The sequence below is a fragment of the Natrix helvetica genome (assembly GCF_964273705.1).
Source record: "Natrix helvetica genome assembly, chromosome: 2".
Lineage (NCBI taxonomy): Eukaryota > Metazoa > Chordata > Lepidosauria > Squamata > Natricidae > Natrix > Natrix helvetica.
This window is the reverse complement of record NC_138552.1, coordinates 295,876,942-295,898,559: the sequence shown is the minus strand read 5'-3', so window position 1 is coordinate 295,898,559 and position 21,618 is coordinate 295,876,942. Positions and strand designations below refer to the sequence as shown.

At 47.7% G+C, this 21,618-nt stretch overlaps 1 protein-coding gene across 1 annotated transcript in view; it reads left to right on the top strand.

Moving 5' to 3' along the window:
- Positions 1-21,618, top strand: part of SPECC1 (sperm antigen with calponin homology and coiled-coil domains 1) — a 205,083-nt gene that overhangs the window by 34,207 nt on the left and 149,258 nt on the right. The window contains exon 4 of the mRNA XM_081945396.1: positions 3,057-3,192. Coding sequence (XP_081801522.1) covers positions 3,057-3,192 — 136 coding nt within the window. The remainder of the gene's footprint in view (positions 1-3,056; positions 3,193-21,618) is intronic.

Genomic DNA, 21,618 nt, shown 5'->3' with positions numbered 1-21,618 from the left:
AGCTTATAAATTACGCTACTACTATTTCCTCCTCCTCCTCCTCCTCCTCCTCCTCCTCCTCCTCCTCTTCTTCTTCTTCTTCTTCTTCTTTTGTCTTCCTTCCCTCCCTCTACCTCCTTCTTCTTCTCTTCCTTCTCTTCCTCTCTATTTTTCTTCCTTGCCTTCTTTTTTATCTCAATCTTTTCTTTCTTTCCTTCCTCCCTCCCTTTCCTCCTCCTCCTCCATTTTTCTTCCTTCACTTCTTCTCCCTTTTCTTTCCTTCCCTCCCTCCCCCTTCTCCTCCTTTTTTCTTCTTTCTTCTCCATTTTCTTTCTTTCTTCTCCATTTTCTTTCTTTCTTTCTTTCTTTCTTTCTTTCTTCTCCATTTTCTTTCTTCTCCATTTTCCTTCCTTTACTCCCTCTTTATCTCAATACTTTCCTTCCTTCCTCCCTTTCTTTCCTCCTCCTTTCTTCTCCTCCTCCTCTTCCTCTCTTCTCCACTTTTCTTCCTTCTCTTCTCCCTCTTTCTTTCCTTCCCTCCCTCTACCTCCGCCTTCTTTTCTTTATCTCCCTCTTCTCAATTTTTCTTCCTTCTCTTCCTCTTTACCTCAATCTTTTCCTTCCTCCCTCCCTCCCATTTTCTCCTCCTTTCTCCTCCTCTGTTCTCCACTTTTCCTCCTTCTCTTTCTCTTCTCCCTCTTTCCTTCCCTTCCTCCCTCCACCTCCTCCTTCTTTTCTTTATCTTCTTCTTCTCCATTTTTATTCCTTTTCCTCTTTACCTCAATCTTTTCTTCCCTTCCTTTCCTCCTCCCCTCTTCCCCACTTTTCCTCCTTCTCTTCCTCTTCTCTCTTTCCTTCCCTCCCTCCATCTCCTTCTCCTTTTATTTCTTATCTTCCTTTTGTCCATTTTTATTCCTTCTCTTCCTCTTTACCTCAATCTTTTTCTTCCTTCCTCTCTCCCTTTCTTTCCTCCTCACTTCTTCTCCTTCTCCTCCTCATCCTCTTCTCCACTTTTCCTCCTCCTCTTCTCCCTTTTTCCTTCCTTCACTCCCTCCACCTCCTTTTCTTTCTTATCTCCCTCTTCTCCGTTTTTCTTCCTTCTCTTCCTCTTTACCTCAATCCTTTCCTTCCTCCCTCCCTTCCTTTTTCTCCTCCTCTCTCCTCCTCCTTCTCTTCCTCTTCTCCATCTTTCCTTCCCTCCCTCGCTCCACCTCCTCCTTTTCTTTATCTTCCTTTTGTCCATTTTTATTCCTTCTCTTCCACTTTACCTCAGTCTTTTCCTTCCTTCCTCCTTCCCTCCCTTCCCTCCCTCCCTCCCTCCCTCCCTCCCTCCACCTCCTCCTTTTCTTTATCTTCCTTTTGTCCATTTTATTCCTTATTTATTTATTTATTTATTTATTTCTTAGATTTTTAGACCGCCCCTCTCCCAGAAAGGGCTTCCTTCTCTTCCTCTTTACCTCAGTCTTTTCCTTCCTTCCTCCTTCCCTCCACCTCCTCCTTTTCTTTATCTTCCTTTTGTCCATTTTTATTCCTTCTCTTCCTCTTTACCTCAGTCTTTTCCTTCCTTCCTCCTTCCCTCCACCTCCTCCTTTTCTTTATCTTCCTTTTGTCCATTTTTATTCCTTCTCTTCCTCTTTACCTCAGTCTTTTCCTTCCTTCCTCCTTCCCTCCCTTCCCTCCCTCCCTCCCTCCCTCCCTCTACCTCCTCCTTTTCTTTATCTTCCTTTTGTCCATTTTATTCCTTCTCTTCCTCTTTACCTCAGTCTTTTCCTTCCTTCCTCCTTCCCTCCACCTCCTCCTTTTCTTTATCTTCCTTTTCTCCATTTTATTCCTTCTCTTCCTCTTTACCTCAGTCTTTTCCTTCCTTCCTCCTTCCCTCCCTCCCTCCCTCCACTTCCTCCTTTTCTTTATCTTCCTTTTCTCCATTTTTATTCCTTCCTCTTTACCTCAGTCTTTTCCTTCTTTCCTCCTTCCTTCCCTTCCTTCCCTCCCTCCCTCCACCTCCTCCTTTTCTTTATCTTCCTTTTGTCCATTTTTATTCCTTCTCTTCCTCTTTACCTCAATCTTTTCCTTCCTTCCTCCCTCTCTCCCTCCCTCCCTTCCTCCCTCCCTCCACCTCCTCCTTTTCTTTATCTTCCTTTTGTCCATTTTATTCCTTCTCTTCCTCTTTACCTCAGTGTTTTCCTTCCTTCCTCCTTCCCTCCCTTCCCTCCCTCCCTCCCTCCCTCCACCTCCTCCTTTTCTTTATCTTCCTTTTCTCCATTTTATTCCTTCTCTTCCTCTTTACCTCAGTCTTTTCCTTCCTTCCTCCTTCCCTCCCTCCCTCCCTCCACCTCCTCCTTTTCTTTATCTTCCTTTTCTCCATTTTTATTCCTTCCTCTTTACCTCAGTCTTTTCCTTCTTTCCTCCTTCCCTCCCTTCCCTCCCTCCCTCCACCTCCTCCTTTTCTTTATCTTCCTTTTGTCCATTTATATCCTTCTCTTCCTCTTTACCTCAATCTTTTCCTTCCTTCCTCCCTCTCTCCCTCCCTCCCTTCCTCCCTCCCTCCACCTCCTCCTTTTCTTTATCTTCCTTTTCTCCATTTTTATTCCTTCTCTTCCTCTTTACCTCAGTCTTTTCCTTCCTTCCTCCTTCCCTCCCTCCCCTCCCCCCTCCCTCCCTCCACCTCCTCCTTTTCTTTATTTTCCTTTTGTCCATTTTTATTCCTTCTCTTCCTCTTTACCTCAGTCTTTTCCTTCCTTCCTCCTTCCCTCCCTCCCCTCCCCCCTCCCTCCCTCCACCTCCTCCTTTTCTTTATCTTCCTTTTGTCCATTTTTATTCCTTCTCTTCCTCCTTCCCTCCCTCCCTCCCTCCCCCCCCACTTTTGAAAACCTTGACCTGAAGGCCAAGGGCAGCTGAAGAAGGGGTTCCGTCTCCTGTGGGAAGTTGTTGGCCATCACCCTTGCCCCAATGGGCTGGTGGTGGGGGGAGCGTCTTCCGTCTTTGGACTAGGCAGCAAAAGAAGGGATGGGCAGCATCTCCCCCCCCCCGACCCCCTCCTCGTCCTGCCAGGGCTTTAACCTTCTCCTCTCCTGCAGCTGAAGAGAGCCAGCAGTGAAGACATGTTGTCCAAGCCGGGACTGGTCACCCCCTCCGGAGGCTCCAGGCTGAAGAAGACCATCACAACGGGGGCCATCTCAGAGCTGGCCGAGAATCGCCTGAGACCCAGCCCAGGTAAGGGAGCTCAAGCAAAGGGGCTCTGGAACCGGGGATGGGCTGGGCTTCAAAAACTCACCGAAGAGCTTAGGGGAAGCTCAGGGTCGAACGGTGGGCTCCTTGGTGCTCTCTGAGTTTCGTTGTCCTCTAGCAGACGTTTCACGTCCTGGCTGGATAACATCATCAGCGTTAGGAGGGAGTCTGTGGTTTTCTGAAAGAGGGAAGAGGAGGAGAACGATTGTGGGGGTCAGAGGAGAATTGGGGGGTCCTGAGCCTGGTGGTTTTCTTGCAGACGTTTCGTGACCCAATTAGGTAACATCATCAGTGCTAGAAGGGAGGAGGAGGAGGAGGACTGTGGGGTCCTTGGTGCTCTCTGAGCTGGGTGGTTTTTCTTGCAGACGTTTCATGACCCAGCTAGGTAGATTCATCAGTGCTGGAAGGGAGGGGTGCGTGGAGAGGAGGAGGAAGAAGACTCTGAGGTCCTTGGTGCTCTCTGAGCTTGGTGGTTTCCTTGCAGACGTTTCATGACCAAACTAGGTAACATCAGCAGTGCTAGAAGGGAGTGGGGTTTGCAAGAAGGAGGGGAACGAGGAGGAGGAGGAGGAGGAGGAGGAGGAGGAGGAGGAGGAGGAAGACTCTGAGGTCCTTAGTGCTCTCTGAGCTTGGTGGTTTTCTTACAGACGTTTTGTGACCCAACTAGGGAACATTATCAGTGCCTAAAGTGGGGGGGGGGGAGGAGGAGGAGGAGAACTGTGGGCTCCTTGAGGCTCTCTGAGCTTGGTGGTTTTCTTGCAGACGTTTCATGACCCAACTAGGTAACATCATCAGTGCTAGAAGGGTGTGGCGTTTTATGCAGAGGAGAAGGAGAACGACGACTGTGGGGTCCTTGACGCATCCTGTTCAACAGATTATTGGAATAATAATAATAATAATAATAATAATAATAATAATAATAATAATAATAATATCAATTATTCAAAATTAAGAATTTTGAATTATTAATATTGTTTAATTAGCACATTCGCAATTATTAATTTTCTCGTCTCCTTTAAGCAGGCAGGATGCTCTTTGTTTGCCAGTGATTAAAAGCTCTGAGATTCAGTGACTCACATCCCTAATCTATATATATAAAAGTGAAATGCCAATCACATGACTTCACAAAATCTCCAGAACCGTAAAGGCCACAAATTTGACATTTTGCACGTATGTTCCTCTCGGTTTCTAGGTGCTCGTTAAGAAAGGATTTTTCAAAATGACCATCCAATCATTAGTATTTTTATACTAATTAACATGCTCTGATGCTAAGGAGTTCTACTCCCCCTCCCCATCTGAAAAGAACTCTGTTCCAACTGCTAGTAACTCATAAATTTCCAGAAACAGTCAAGTTCTCGCAAAAATCTCCTTCCTCAAAGATGAAAAAGCAGTCATAGTTGAGTTTATTCTCTCTGCACTGGGCAGGCTTCCTTTGAACCCACACATACAGGGAATCCTCAACTTACAACGCTTAGTGCTTAGTGACCATTTGAAGTTATACCGGCACAGAAAAACCTATCACTGTTTTTCACACTTACAACCGTCACCGTTGTAACTTTGTAACTCAACGAACTGTTGTGAAGCCGAGGACTATCTTTAGAGGTAGTCCTCCACTTACAACCGTTCACTTAGTGATGGTTCAAAGTTTCGACTTCACCGAAAAAAGTGACTGACGAACATTTTTCACAGATACAACCGTCATAGCAATGGCCACGTGCCCAAAATTCAGACAGACGCTTGGCAACTGTCTCGTATTTATGATGGTCGAAAGCATCTCAGGGTTCTGTGATCCCCTTTTGCGACCTTCTGACGCGGGAAGCCGGATTCAGGTTGTAAGTCCAGAACCACCTGTACAATTTACCCAACTTTGTCCACCAGGGGGCAGCAACAGGCAGGAAGCGCAATTTTCAAACTGCTTTCTAGGGAAAACTTCACATTTTTTGAAAATTTCCAAGAGGTGAAAAATCCTGTAATTTTTGTGTCCCCCAAACACACACACACACACACACACACACACACACACACACACACACACCTGCCTGTGCACCCCTTTAAGTTTTTCACCAACAGAAATGTTCCCAGAATCCCTTGGGGCTCACCTGTAGAATACAGGTAGTCCTCAACTTAACAACACTTCGTTTAGCGACCGCTCCGAGTTACAACAGCACTGAAAAAAGTGACTTACGACCGTTTTTCACAGTTGCAACTTTTGCATGGTCCCCTGATCAAAATTCAGGCACTTGGCCACTGACTCGTATTTATGACGGTCGCAGTGTTCCTCTGGGGGGGTCACGCGATCCCCTTTTTGCGACCTCCGGGCAAGCGTAGTCAGTGGGGCACGCCGGATTCACTTAACAACCGTTGTATGAACTGAACAGCTGCAGCTATTCACTTAACAACCGTGGCCAGAAAAGTTCAAGACGGGGCCGAACTCACTCAAAAAGCATCTCGCTTAGCGACAGGAATGTCAGGCTCTAGGGTGGTTGCAAGTCGAGGATTACCTGGTCAGCAGTAGGTGGGTTATTGATTTAACCCAGTGAAAAGGTTTTGATGGGATTTTCCCCGCTCTCTCTGGTTTGGGACCCTCCTCATTTTCAAAATAATGAAAGACCCTGCACTAAGTCTTCAGTTCCATTTTAATTAGTTTAAAATGGGAAGCCCCCCCCTGCCCCCCCATTAAGCCCCCAAATCAAAAGCCCTTTGAAGAATAGCTGGGGAGGGGGATCTAGTTTCCCAAAGGTCGGGGGAGGGGGGGTCTCAAGCTGGATCTGTTTCTTGCAATCTGTCACATCAAAGGAGACCGGCCAGGTTGCTGGGCTGGAGGTAGGGGGCTCAGCCAGACAGCTCCCCCCCCCCCCACATCTTCCTTGATGAGTTCCAGGCTGTGGGGAGGGGGCCGAGGCTGGGTTGAGGTCCCTAGCGATGTTGTAAATTAGGAACTGTTTCCTTTCTTCCCCTGCATGGGGGTCCTTTTTGGGGGAGGGGGTTTCGGGGAGAGCACGGAAATGCCAGAGGGACATTCCTGAGTTTTTGGATTCCAGATGTGGAGATTCTTGCCTGTTTTGGCTCCCCCCCCCCATTCTCCTCTTCCTCCTCATTTGGGGTGGCCCCCAGCCCCAGAGGTCTGGAAGAGAGTAGGCAGCCATTTGCTGCCTGTGAAATTGAGGCTGGGGGTTTCTGTCTCCGAAATTGAGGTTAGGGCTTCAGGTCTCTGAAATTGAGGCTGGGGGTTTCCGCCTTTGATATTGGGGATGGGGGGTGCTGCCTGTGAAATTGAGGCTGGGGGCTGTTACTGCTGGAATTGAGGCTGGGAGTTTCTCTCTCTGAAATTGTGGCTGGGGGTTTCTAACTCTAGAATTGAGGCTGGGGGTTGCTGCCTCTGAAATTGAAGCTGGGGTTTCTGTCTCCGAAATTGAGGCTGGGGCTTTTGAACTCTAGAATTGAGGCTGGGGGTTTCTAACTCTAGAATTGAGGCTGGGGGTTTCTAACTCTAGAATTGAGGCTGGGGGTTTCTAACTCTAGAATTGAGGCTGGGGGTTTCTAACTCTAGAATTGAGGCTGGGGGTTTCTAACTCTAGAATTGAGGCTGGGGGTTGCTGTCTCCAAAACTGAGGCTGGGGGTTTCTAACTGAAATTGAGACTGCCTGAACTTGGATCACCTGCCTGTAGAGATACTGTCGTAAATGCGAGGACTGGTTGCAAGCCCCTTCCTCCGGGACTGTTGCAACTGCAAACCGTTGCTGAACCAGGGGCTGCTCGTCCCCCTGGAAACCAGAATTTCTTGCTTTCTTGGCACGTGGCACCAACCCAACGGCTCTCTAAAGTCTTCCTGGAATCTCCTACGTCCAGTTTTGGTCCCCAGGATACGAAAAAAGACATGGAGAGTTTGGGGGAAAAAGTGGGAAGAAGAGCAACCGGGAGGATTGAAGAAGAGGGTCAGCGGGTGACACCACCGGCATGGCCAAGTTAATTTCCTTGAAGGCATTTTACGGAGGCAATTCGACTTTTCTTGGGGTGCTTTGCTGTCAAGAATTGTTCCAGGGTTTGGATTTGTCCAGAGTAGAGAAAAGAAGGACTAGGGGACACGGGGTAGCAGAATTCCAGCATTTGAGGGGCTCCCCCAAAGAAGAAGAAGGGATCCAATTATTCTCCAAAGCACCAGAGGACAAGAAGCAACGGATGGAAACGACCGTATTTTTCGGAGTATAAGACGCACCTTTTCCCCGCAAAAGAGGCTGAAAATCTGGCTGCGTCTTATACACTGAATGCAGCATTTTTGGCCTCCCGAAACACCGTCTCCCCCTTCACCAAAATGGCCATGCAGAGGGTTAGATACTTGCTCGAACTTCAGTGGTTTCCACCCAGGTCCTCCGTTCTGGCGGGAACAGGGGTTTAATCTCATTGGTCGAAGGGTCTGACAGCTCCCTATAAAAGGGCTGCTGTCACTCAACCTTCGCTGAATTGTTCTCACTTGTTGCATTTAATAAAGAGCTGTTGTTACCGTTGAGCCTGTGTGTGCCTCTCCATGACCCAATCTAACACAGAGCCTTTAGGACAGGGGTGTCCAAAGTTGGCAACTTTAAGACTTGTGGACTTCAACTCCCAGAATTCCCCAGCCAGCTCTGCTGGCTGGGGAATTCTGGGAGTTGAAGTCCACAAGTCTTAAAGTTGCCAACTTTGGACACCCCTGCTTTAGGAGGCTTCGGAGGGCTCCTGGGGGATGGGGAGGGCAGAAATTAGTGAAAAACAGGCCATTTTTTTGCTCAATTTTGCCCCCCCCAGCCCCCAGGAGCATTCTATAAGCTTCCTAATGCCCTTTTTTGACGAAAAACAGGCCATTTTTGCCCACCCCCCCCCGCAAAACACTCTACAAGCCGCCTAATTCATGCCCATTTTTTTGGGGGGAAAAAAAACCAGACCCGTTTTCGCGAAAAACTGCCCGTTTTTGGGAGGTTTGCAGAGTGCAAAAACATTTTTTTAAAAAATAATTACCTCTTCAAAGCCCTGGTGCGTCTTATACTCCAATGCGTCTTATACTCCGAAAAATACGGTAATGAAGGAGAGAAGCAACCTGGAATTAAGGAGAAATTTCCTGACAGTGAGGTCAATGAATGAGTGGAACAATTTGCTTCCAGAAGTTGTGGGAGCTCCACCACTGGAGGCTTTTAAGAAGAGACTGGACAAGTCACTTGTCTGAAATGGTACAGGGTCTCTTGTTGAGCAAGGGGTTGGACTAGAAGACCTCCAAGGTCCCTTCCAGCTCTGTTATTCTGTTCTGTTCCGTTCCTTTCCATTCCATTCTATTCTTATCCTATCCTATCCTATCCTATCCTATCCTATTCCATTTAATTCTTATTCTATCTTATTCTTATTTCTATTCTATTCCATTCTTATTCTATCCTATTCTTATTTCTATTCTATTCTTATCCTATCCCATTCTAATGTATTCCATTCCATTCTTATTCTATCTTATTCTTATTTCTATTTTATTCTATTCTTATTCTATCCTTATTTTATTTATTTATTTATTTATTTTACCATGCTTCTAGACCGCCCCCTCTCCCAAAAGGGACTCGGGGCGGTGTATAGTCCATGCAAAATATATCAAAATACAATAAAAAATTGAATATGTACAGTTGGAATGGAGGAGGTTAAAAATGGAATTAAAAGAACTGTACAAAGCTAGTATATATAAATATAGGTTTTTAAACCCCTAAAACACACACAATAAATTAAAAACAATACCCCTAAAATAACCAGTTAATAGTACATTTGCCAGGAGGGACAGTTGTAATTATGCCAGGCCTGCTAATCGGAACAGGTGAGTCTTCAATTTTTGCCGGAAGGAGCGGAGGTCAGTAGTGGTTCTAATGTCGGGGGGGAGGTCATTCCAGAGGGTTGGGCCCATCACAGAGAAGGCCCTACTCCTTGGTGTCGCCCGTTGGCATTGCCTAGTGGACGGCACCAGGAGAAGTCCCTCTCTGTGTGAGCGAATTGGCCGCAGGGATGTATGTGGGAGGATGCGATCCCGCAAGTAACTAGGTCCCGTGCCATGGAGCGCTTTAAAGATGGTAATCAGCACCTTGAAACGCACCCGAAAAACCACAGGTAGCCAGTGCAGCTCGCGCAGGAGAGGTGTTACGTGGGAGTACCTCGTACTCCCCATCACAGCCCGCGCGGCTGCGTTCTGAACTAACTGCAGTCTCCGGGCGCGTCCCAAGGGCAGCCCCATGTAGAGAGCGTTGCAGTAATCCAGGCGGGACGTCACCAGCGCATGAGTGACCGTGCGTAGGGCATCCCGGTCCAGTAGGGGGCGCAATTGGCGCACCAGGCGAACCTGGTGGAACGCCCCCCTTGCCACGGCTGCCACATGGTCATCCATTGACAGCCGGGCATCAAGGAGGACGCCCAAATTGCGCGCCCGTTCCACAGGGGGCAGTAGCTCATCCCCTATGGCCAGCGATGGAGTCAGCTGGCTGAACCGAGGTGCCGGTAGCCACAGCCACTCAGTCTTGGAGGGGTTGAGTTTAAGTCTGTTGTCCCCCATCCAGACCCCGACGGCTTCCAAACACCGGGACATCACTTCGACAGCCTCGTTGGGGTGGTTTGGTGTTGAAATATACAGCTGAGTATCATCAGCGTAGAAGTGACACTCAACCCCAAAACCACGGATGATCTCACCCAGCGGCTTCACATATGTGTTGAACAGGAGAGGCGAGAGGACCGACCCCTGTGGCACTCCACAAGTGAGTGGCCTCGGGGTCAACCTCTGTCCCCCTGTCAACACACATTGCTTCCGGTCGGAGAGGTAGGAGCCGAACCACCGCAGAACGGTACCTCCGACTCCTATCCCCTCCAACCGGCGCAATAGGATACCATGGTCGATGGTATCAAAAGCCGCCGAGAGGTCTAATAGGACCAGGATAGAGGAACAACCTCTATCTCTGGCCCTCCAGAGATCATCGACCAACGCGACCAAGGCTGTCTCCGTGCTGTGCTCGGGTCGGAAGCCGGACTGGCGTGAGTCTAGATAATCGGATTCGTCAAGGTGTCGTGGAAACTGCTGCGCCACCACATTCTCGACAACCTTCGCTAGAAAGGGAAGGTTGGAGACTGGACGGTAATTAGCTAGCTCCGTTGGGTCAAGTGAAGGCCTCTTAAGTAAGGGCCTCACCACCGCCTCCTTCAAGGCGGTTGGTAAGGATCCCTCACCCAATGAGGCATTCACCAGGCCCAGAAGCCAGCCTCGGGTCACCTCCCAAGATGCCAGTACCAACCAGGAGGGACACGGGTCCATTAAACATGTGGTGGGTCACAGCCGTCCACGCAACCTATCCAAATCCTCGGGGGCAACAGAATCAAACTCCTCCCAGGATGGTCTCACAAGACTCGCTGTTGGCGGCCCGTCCGGTCCACTGAGGGGGGCCCATCCGCTCCGGATCTGAGCGACTTTGTCCTGCAGATATTCCCCAAACTCCTCTGCTCTGCCCTGCAAGGGTGCCCCCTGCGTCCTCTGTGACAAGAGGGAGCGGGTCACCCTAAACAGGGCGGCAGGGCGGTTATCCGCGGACGCAATAAGAGCGGCGCAATATCTACGTTTGGCCGCCCTTAATGCCACAAGGTAGGTCCGTAAATAGGCTCTTACCTGTGTTCGATCAGATTCGGAGCGTGAGGACCTCCACCTGCTCTCTAGACGTCTCCTATGGCGCTTCATCACCCTCAGCTCCTCGGTATACCAAGGAGCCCGGGTGGGTCGCTGCCGCAGGAGAGGTCGCAAAGGCGCAACCCGGTCAAAGGCCCCAGCCGCCGCCCTATTCCAGGCGGCCGCTAGGTCCTCCGACCGAGCGCGGGTCAGGGCTACAGGTAATGGCCCAAGCTCCGTCTGGAACCTATCCGGTTCCATCAGGTGCTTGGGGCGGTACCAGCTTGGACCGTCTGGTCCCGCCTCCTCGCCGTGGGGGGTAGCGCCAGGGAAGTCCAGCCGGAGACATGAGTGATCTGACCATGACAGGGGTGTAACAACTAAGTCCCCTATACCCAGATCACTCGTCCACTGCTCAGATACAAAAACAAGGTCCAGTGTGTGGCCGCCTTCGTGTGTGGGGCCCTGAATTAATTGGGTCAGGCCCATGGCTGTCATGGAAGCCATGAACTCCCGAGCCACCTCAGATGCTGCTCCCGTCGACGGCAGGTTGAAATCCCCCATAACCACAAGCTTGGGGATCTCAACCGCCGTCTCCGAGATCAGCTCGAGGAGCTCGGGCAGGGCCGCTGATGTATAGCGAGGAGCCAAGTATACAATCAGCAAACCCAACTGCCTCCCTGGGCCCCATTTCACACCAAGGGACTCACACCCGGATATCTGAGGAACAGTGAACTCCCTCGGCTCTAGACCTTCCCGTATAACTACCGCCACCCCACCACCCTTACCCAGGGCTCGGGGCTGATGGAATGCACGGAAACCTGGTGGGCACATTTCCACAAGGGGTAAACCACCCTCGTGGCCCAGCCAGGTCTCCGTTATCCCTGCAAGGTCCAGCTCCCCCTCAGAGATCAACTCATTAATGAGGGGGGCCTTGTTGGTTACGGACCTTGCATTGCAAAGCATCAGCCGCAGGCCCCGGCTCTGTAGTTCCTGGCCACCTAGGTTGCGGGGGTTGGTACAAACGACCGGGCGTAGCCAGCAGCCACGGTCTCCCAACCGACCTTGTGATCTTCTCTTGTCCTCGCATCCCCCCCTCCCCGCGACCGTTGTAATCAAACAACCCCCTGTTGGAATAACTTGTTCCTTCTCCCCCCCCCACTCCGCTCACTTCCTTCCCGGACTCACCTGCCCGTCCGGCACTGGCACTGGCTCCTCTCCCGGCCTGGTTATCCCACCCCCCCTCCCTGGAACCCCTTAATAGCAATAAAAAACATTTAGATAAAAAGCCCCTCAGCCTCCGTTTCTTCCACCTCTCGGGGTTCACAAACCCGTCATCAAGGCAGGCCCTTGAAAGCGCCAAGGGCCATACCTGCGAGAGAGGGGCCTCTCGCAGGCGGAGCAGGTCTAGCCTTGAGTAGATTGATAAAATATTAAAACCCAATTGGGTAAGGGTGCAGATGGTAAAACCCAATTGGGTAAGGGTGCAGATGGTAAAAGTTAATAGTTAATAGCCGGAGGCTGAGATGTTACTGGGGAGCTGGAGGGGAAAATGTTCCAAATATTTCCAGGACGTGAAGGTGAAGCAGGTGGAGATATCATAAAAGGTGAAGCAGGTGGAGATATCATAAAAATGGGGGATCCTATTCTTATTTCTATTCTATTCTTATCCTATCCTATCCTATCCTATCCTATCCTATTCCATTCCATTCCATTCTTATTCTATCCTATTCTTATTTCTATTCTATTCTTATTCTATCCTATTCTAATATACCATTCTTATTCTCTTATTCTTATTTCTATTCTATTCTATTCTTATCCTGTCCTATTCTTATTTCTATTCTATTCTTATCCTGTCCTATTCTTATTTCTATTCTATTCTTATTCTATCCTATTCTTATTTCTATTCCATTCCATTCTTATTCTATCCTATTCTTATTTCTATTCTATTCTTATTCTATCCTATTCTTATTTCTATTCCATTCCATTCTTATTCTATCCTATTCTTATTTCTATTCTATTCTATTCTTATTCTATCCTATTCTAATATATATATTCCATTCTTATTCTCTTATTCTTATTTCTATTCTATTCTATTCTATTCTATTCTATTCTTATCCTGTCCTATTCTTATTTCTATTCTATTCTTATCCTGTCCTATTCTTATTTCTATTCTATTCTTATTCTATCCTATTCTTATTTCTATTCCATTCCATTCTTATTCTATCCTATTCTTATTTCTATTCTATTCTTATTCTATCCTATTCTTATTTCTATTCCATTCCATTCTTATTCTATCCTATTCTTATTTCTATTCTATTCTTATTCTATCCTATTCTTATTTCTATTCCATTCCGTTCCCTCTTCTTTTCCATTCCAATCTGAAGAACGGTTGCAGGAATTGGCTAGGGCCGGTCTAGAGAAAAGAAGGACTAGGGGAGACATGATAGCATCTTCCAATATTTATGGGGCTGCCCCAAAGAAGAGGGCCCCCACCAGTGGTGGGTTCCTGCTGGATCGCACCGGATCGCGCGCGCTCCCTTTCAGCGCTCCACCTGGCTTGCGCGCTCCCTTTCAGCGCTCCACCTGGCTTGCGCGCTCCCTTTCAGCGCTCCACCTGGCTCTCGCGCTCCCTTCCGGCGCTGAAACCGGAAGTACAGTCTTGCCCCGCCCCTGGCGAAGCAACGACGCCTGCCTGCGCTCCACCAGCTCGGCTGGGAACGGAGATGTTTCCTCAGCGGAGCGGAGCGCCTGAAAAGACTTTTCAGGCGCTCCGCTCCGCTGAGGAAACATCTCCGTTCCCAGCCGAGCTGGTGGAGCGCAGACAAGCGTCGTTGCTTCGCCAGGGCCGGGCAAAACTGTACTTCCGGTTTCAGCGCCGGAAGGGAGCGCGAGAGCCAGGTGGAGCGCTGAAAGGGAGCGCGCAAGCCAGGTGGAGCGCTGAAAGGGAGCGCGCGCGATCCGGTGCGATCCGGGAGGAACCCACCACTGGCCCCCACCTATTCTCCAAAGCACCAGAGGGCAGGAGAAGAAGCAATGGATGGACACTAATCAGCGTAGAACTAAGGAGAAATTTCCTGACAATTAGAACCTATGAAGCAGTGGAACAGCTGGCCACCAGAAGTGGCGGGTCCTCTGCTGCACCACAGGAAGTTTTTAAGAAAATAGTTGGGCCGCCATTTGTCTGAAATAGTCTAGAGTCTCCTGTTTGAGCAGGGGGTTGGACTAGAAGACCTCTAATGTCCCTTCCATTCCAATTGAAATGACAACACCGTGGTTGGACCCAGTAAAGCCACAGCCCCAAATCCATATAGGGCTTGTTTCATCAGACCCAGAAAAAAAACCAGACTAATTATTCCTTTCATCCTCCCTGCAAATTTCCCTTTCCTCCCTTGCAAAACATGTAATCTGCCAGTCCAAACAATTTTGTTTTCTCACTAAGCAGATTGCCAAGCAAAAAATCACGATTGCCGGTTTATTTTAGAGAGCGAGAAGGACAGCGTCTCGCGCCGCTAATAAAAATAGCGACAAATTGACAGGGGGCGGGGAAGGAAACACTTCCTTACACTCCATCAGAACAGAGCTATAGAAGGGACCCTGGAGGTCTTCTAGTCCAATCCCCTGCCCCCTGCTCAAACAGGAGACTCTACAAATGGTTCTTCTTAAGATCTCTTTATGTGTTAGCGCAATTTATTTATGGGAGGAATATAGACCTATCTACGCAGCTGTCACAACCTTTGCTTTATTTTAATGATTTAATTATGATTTAATAGTTTTATTTTTATTATTTTAAAAATTGTAATCTTTTCCACATGAAAGCTGCCTTAAAGGTCTATACGGGTAGCCCCTGACAGTTATTAAGGGCGAAAAATGGTTATAATTCCTTTTTTCAGTGCCGTCGTGACTTCGCATGGTCGCTAAATACAATACAATGGCAGAGTTGGAAGGGACCTTGGAGGTCTTCTAGTCCAACCCCCTGCCTAGGCAGGAAGTCCTATACCGTTTCAGACAATCCAACATCTTCTTAAAGACTTCCAGTGTTGGGGCATTCACAACTTCTGGAGGCAAGCTGTTCCACTGATTAATTGTTCTAACTGTCAGGAAGTTTCTCCTCAGTTCTAAGTTGCTTCTCTCCTTGATTAGTTTTCACCCATTGCTTCTTGTTCTACCCTCAGGTGCCTTGGAGAATAGCTTGACTCCCTCTTCTTTGTGGCAAATGAATGGTTGTTAAAGTTGAGGATTACGTGTAAACGCATGAAATATTTGTGGCTCCCCTTTTGCAGAATGTGATTGTGTAGAACAAGTAGACACAAGGACAGTTTCCCCACCCCCCCACCCCCCATGCCATCCCTCTGCTGAACAACTCATGCCCACAACACTGTCCAACTATTTACTAAGGCTGTATTAGTATTCTTCTTCTCATCCTTCCCATTATCTATCTCCTTTTCCACTTACGACTCTAACTTTGTGGCTTGTATCTTCACGACTTATATTAGTTTTTTTAGTTTCTTAGTATGATTTGTGTTGATGGCTTATTTAGTATCCATGTGACTATCACTAAGTGTTGTATATTACAATTTATGATGAATGTATTTTTACGGCGACTATGATCATGAGTGATCACTTAAAGCCTTTAAGCACACCGAGGGCTTATGCATCGAAGATGAATTCCTTGTGTGTCCAATCACACTTGGCCAATAAAGAATCCTATTCTATTCCATTCCAATTTCTATTCTATTCTTCCATTTCATTCTTTCTTCATTCCATCATTCTATTCTACTCTACTCTATTTTCTATATTTTAATTCTAATTCTATTCCACTCCACTCCACTCCATTCTTTTTTCATTCCATTATTCTATTCTATTCTACTCTACTCTATTCTATTCTCTATATTCCTATTCTATTCCTATTCTATTCTATTCCATTCCATTCATACCCATTCTATTCTATTCATTCCCATTCTATTCTATTCATTCCCATTTTATTCTATTCTATTCCATTCCATTCTTTCTTCATTCCATTATTTATTTTACTCTACCCTATTTTCTATTTTCTATATTCCATTTCTATTCTATTCTATTCCATTCCATTCCACTCTATTCTTTCTTCATTCCATTATTCTATTCTATTCTATTTGACATTTCTGTTATATTCTATTTTATACTCTATTCTATATTTTATTCCCTATTTTATTCTATATTCTATATTACTAATCTATTCCATTTCCATTCTATTCTAATTCTATTCTATTCTAGTTTCTATCTATTCTAATTGATATTTCTATTCTATTCTCGTTTCTATTCTACTCCATATTCTATTTTCAATTGTATTCTATTCTTATTTCCATTCTGTTCTATATTCTATTGTATTCCATTCTAATTTTTATTCTTATTCTAATTCTATTATTCTATTCTGCCATGCATAAAAAACGACAACTCTCGAGAGGGTTGTGAGAATTTGGCTTTTGGCACTGAGATGGGGTTGGACTAAATGACCCCCAGGGGGCCCCTTCCAACACCACTCCCATCAATCGAGCGCTCGTTATGTTATTATATTCCTAATTATGGGGATGCTAACCACCCTGTTTATATGGAGAATGGAAATGAGGGCTCGGCACTAAACTATGGAGGGAGGCTGGTGGCTTTTCCACTCACCCCATCCCCTTCTGGAGGGCAGGGAAGTTTTTAAGCCGGATGGGAGTTGTTTTATTCACACAAGCAGGAGACGAGAGAGAAAAACGTCGTAACTGCATTCTCAGCATGGCTTAAGCCTGTTCTGTCGCAGCCTCTGGAGGGTTGGGAAGAATGCAAACACAACCAGCCAGTCAGCATTCTAAAATTGGGGCGAAACCAGGAAAAAAAACACATATTTATTCGGGTCGGTTAAAATGTGAACGGTCTGGCTTTGTTTCCTAGTTTCCCCCCATCCCCTTGATTTCTGGCTTAAGGCTGGCTGTGTTTAAAGCCTTAGTAAGACCATACTTAGAATACTGGATCCACACCATTAAAAAGTTGTTGAGACTCTGGAAAGAGTGCAGAGAAGAGCAACCAGGATGATGAGGGGACTGGAGGCTCAAACATCCGATGAACGGTTGCAGGAACTGGGCATGGCTGGTCTAGGGAAGAGAAGGGCCAGGGGAGACAGGAGAGCATCTTCCAATATTTGAGGGGCTGCCACAGAGAGGAGGAAGAGGGTCAAGCTATTCTCCAAGGCACCCGAAGGCCAGAAAAGGAACAATGGATGGAAACTGACGAAGGAGAGATTCAACCTGGAAATAAGGAGGAATTTTCTGACAGGGAGAACAATCAACCGATGGAACAGAAGTTGCCTTCGGAAGTTGTGGGAGCTTCATCCCTGGAAGCTTTCAAGAAGAGACTGGACTCAAATCTGTCAGAAATGGTGTAGGGTCTTCTGCTTGGGCTGGGGGGTTGACTAGATGACCTACAAGGTCCCTTCCAACTGTTTATCTGTTAAAGAGTTGAGGAGAGGAGAGACGTTGTGGGAGCTTCATCCCTGGAGGTTTTCAAGAAGCGACTGGACTGCCCTCTGTCAGAAATAGCGTAGCATCTCCTGCTTGGGCAGGGGGGTTGGACTAGATGACCTACAAGGTCCCTTCCAACTCTTAATATGCGATATCAGATGTGTTGGGAGCATGCCTTCGTTCCTGCTGTGGGTTTTGAGAAAAAATGGAATTCTTTGGGGGTGGGGGTGTAGAATTGAGATGGCTGTTGCAGCTGCCTGTCATCAGAGTGGAACCAAATGAATAGAGGCAGTCCATACATACAAGAGTTCATTTAGTGACCGTTCGAAATTACAACGGCAGTGAAAAAAGTTATTTACATCCATTTTTTACCCTTAGGAACATTGCAGTATCCCCCTGGCCATGCGATCCAAATTTAGAGATTTGGCCACTGACTCGTCTTTATGATGGTCTCAGTGTCCCCCAGGGTTAACGTGATCCCCCTTTGCGACCTTCAGACAAGTCCATGGGGAAAACCGGTTCACTTAACAACCGTGTGACTTTAACTTATCAACTGCACTTTACAACTGTGGCGACAAAGGCCGTAACACGGGGCAAAACTCACTTAACTAATGTTTCATTTAACAACAGAAATTTTGGGAAAGGAGAGGAGTGAGGAAGGGATAGAAAGAGAAGGAGAGAGGATAGGAAGAGGAAGAGAGGAGTAGGGGAGAGGTAAGGGGGGAGAAGGAAGAAAGAGGAGAGAAGGAAAGGATAGAAAGAGAAAGAGAGGGTAGGAGGGGGAAGAGGAAGAGAGGAGTAGGGGAGAGGAAAGGGAAGAAAGAGGAAAGGAGAGGAAGGCTGGAAGGGATAGAAAGAAAAGGAGAGAAGGGAGGAAGAGAGGAGTAGGGGAGAGTGAAGGGAAGAAGGAAAGAGAAAGGAGAGGAGGAAGAGATAGAAAGAGAAGGAGAGAAGGTAGGAAGAGGAAGAGAGGAGTAGGGGAGAGTGAAGGGAAGAAGGAAAGAGAAAGGAGAGGAGGAAGGGAGAAAGTAGAGAAAGGAGGGAGGGAGAAAAGAAAGGAGAAAAAGACAAAAGAGGTGCAGGGGATGGTAAACAAAGCAATCCAGAATGTATATTTTAACCTTTTATATAGAAAAAAACAAATATGTAAAAGTGATAAAGATAAATATGAATAATAACTATGTGAATTTACACTTGTAGCTAAATATAAGAGATTAAAAATAAAAACTTTTTTTTTTAATTAATAGAAATTTTCGGCTGAATTCACCAGCACAATTCGATCCAATAGTTCTGTGGCTGACTGAGAGAGTTTTGCCCCATTCTGCAACCTTTCTTGCCACGGTTGCTAAGTGAATCACTGCGGTTGTTAAGGAAGACACACGGTTGTTAAGTGAATCTGGCTTCCCCGTTGACTTTGCTTTTCAGAAGGTCGCAAAAGGGGATCACGTCGTGACCCTGGGACGCTGCGCCCGACGTAAAGATGACCCCATTGTCAAGCATCCGAATTCCGATCAGGTGACCGAGGGGACGTCGGGTGTGTGGGAAGCGTGAAAAACAATCCTTAGGTGCTGTTGTAACTTCAAACGGTCACTAAAAGAAACTGTTGTTAAATCGAGGACTGGCTCCAATCTCAGGAAATAGGACAGTCATGTGGTCAAAATTGAGGCGCTGGGCAACTACTCGTATTTATGACGGTTGCAGTGTCCTGGAGTCATGAAATCTCCTTTTACAACCTTTGGGGAAGTAAAATCAACGGACTTTGTCGCTAACTTAATAACTGCAGCGTCTCACTTAACAACAGAGGTAGAAACGGGGCAAAATTCACTTAACAACTGTCTCCCTCAGCAACAGAAATTTTGGGCTCTATTACGGTCGTAGGTTGAGGACTATGTATATGTGAAATATACAGGAGACAAGAAATGCATTCTCCACCTTCTCATATATGCCCTTCCTTCCTTCCCTCCTTTTACTCCTTTCCTTCCTTGTTTCCTTTCTTATCTCTTTCCCATTTTCCTTCCTTCCTTCTCATTTTCCTTTCCCTTCCTTCCTCCCTTTTTCCTTTTCCCATTTTCCTTCCTTTCTTCTCATCTTTTCCCTTTTATGTTTTTTCCTTCCTTGTTTCTTCTTTCCTTTCTTTCCCATTTTCCTTTCTCCCTTTTTTCCTTTCCCTCCCTCCCTTCTTTCCTTCTTCTTTTCCCCATTTTCCTTCTTTTTTTCTCATTTTCTTACATTTTTTCCTTCCTTCATTTTCTTCTTTCCTTCCTTCTTTCCTTTTTCTTTCCCATTTTCCTTTCTTCCTTCTCATCTTTTTCCCTTTTATATCTTTGTCCTTCGTTTGTTTGTTCATTCCTCCCTCCCTCCTGGCTAAATTGCTATCAGGATGCTGTTTTAATAACTTTAAATAATTTTAAATAATTGCCTGGAATTTCCCTCCACCCTCCTCCTGTCCTGCTTGGGAATTAACCTCTCCCGGGGGGTGGGGCACGGGGGGCTACTCTATCACACTCCCCAAAGTTGTCAGTTGCGTTCCGATTTTTCAGTGACCCTTTTTCATATTTTCGAAAAGCAAGAGAGTTTCAACAGGCTACGTCAACCGAAAATTTAACTTGAAATTATACGTTGTGCGATTGTGTTGTTCACCTCCTTGGGAGAAGTGTCCCTCACAAAAGCCGACATTTAAAATATCCATTTATTTAAAATATTTAAGCATTAAACCTGTGTGGTGCGGTGCGTCAAAGGATTATAAAAAACGAGATACAAGGGGGGCCTGCATTTACAACGGTTCGTTTAGTGACCGTTGGAAGCAGCCGTGGGATTCAAAAAATTACGCTACCGGTTCGGTGGGTGTGGCTAGGTGGAGGGAAACGTGACTGAGTGGGTGTGGCCAACTTGATGTCATTCACGCCCACTTAGTCACATGCACTCCACCTAGCCACGCCCACAGGATATATTTTTTTTTGGATTTTTCCCTATCTACCCCCGCCCTCCCTTCGCTTGGGCTTTATTATGGGGGGAGGGTTTATTGTTTCGGGGTTGCCGGGCGGCTGCTCTCTTCCGAGCGGGCTCCCAAAGAGCCGGGCACAGCCTCAGGGGCGAACGGCTGTGTTGCGCTGTCGCAGCAGCTTTTTCGACGGCTTCCAAACCGAGTCTTCCGGCAGTGGCCACTCTGGGCGTATGCTCTATGGTTGTGCATTTCCGACAGCCAGCCCACAACCATAGAGCGTACGCCCAGAGCGGCCACTGCTGGAAGACTCCGTTTGGAAGCTGCCAAAAAAGCCATGCGGGGATGGCGGCAGCGGAGGCGCCCTGGCTCTGCAGGGAGCGCTGGGCCAGGGCATCGTGAGGCTGGGAGGCGCGTGAGCCAGAGCAGAACAGCTGTTCGCGCAACCCCCTTCTCCAGATGTGCAGAGCGCCTTTTACTGGCATTTCGAAGGCGCCAAGCCACCAGAGCCAGGCGGCGGCGAACAGGCGCTCACGCGGCTTGGCAATACCCCTAGGTGAGTGGCACTGTAGCCGCTGGAAAGGGGGTTTGCCGGGTAGCTGCTGTGCCCGGCTTTTGGGGAGCCCGCTTGCAAGAGAGCAGCTGCCCAGCAACCCCCCTCTTCAGCTGGGCACAGCGCCGCTCACCAACCTAGGGTATCCCGAAGGAGCCAAGCAATGTGATCACCTCCCCCCCCCCCCAGTTCCCGCGGCTTGGCACCTTCGGGATACCACTAGGTTGGTGAGCGGCGCTCTGCCTGGTCGGAGGTGGGGAGTTGTCCAGGGGGCTTATTTGCGGGGGAGGGCTTATATTTTTGCCCACCAGAAAAATGTGGCATGGCCTTATTATCAAGACATGTCGTATTTTCGGGGAAACACGGTAGTAAACTCCCCCCCCGCCGTTTCCCTGCTTCCTCTGCCACCACTGCCTCTTCCGCGGCGGCTGGCCCAGCCTCTTTGAATATCGCCTCCCAAGCAGACTTACAAGGCAATGGGATGCGCATGCGCGAAGGTGGCGGGGACGACAGCCACTTTTTCGCCGACCAGAGGAATTTTCAGTGGGCTGTGGCCAGCCGCCAGCCTCTTTAACAGCTGGTATGCAAAGAAGCAGTGCAAGTGAGCAGTGACCGGACGGGCAGGTGAGCAACCGGTGACAGGTGGACTGGTTTGGGGGCATGGCCAGCCAGTTCGACAAACAGCAAAATTTCTGCCACCGGTTTGGGCGTACCGGTGCGAACCGTCTGAATGCAACCTCTGGTTCGAAGTTACACCAGCATTGACAAAAGGCCCGTGGGATGGTTTTTCACA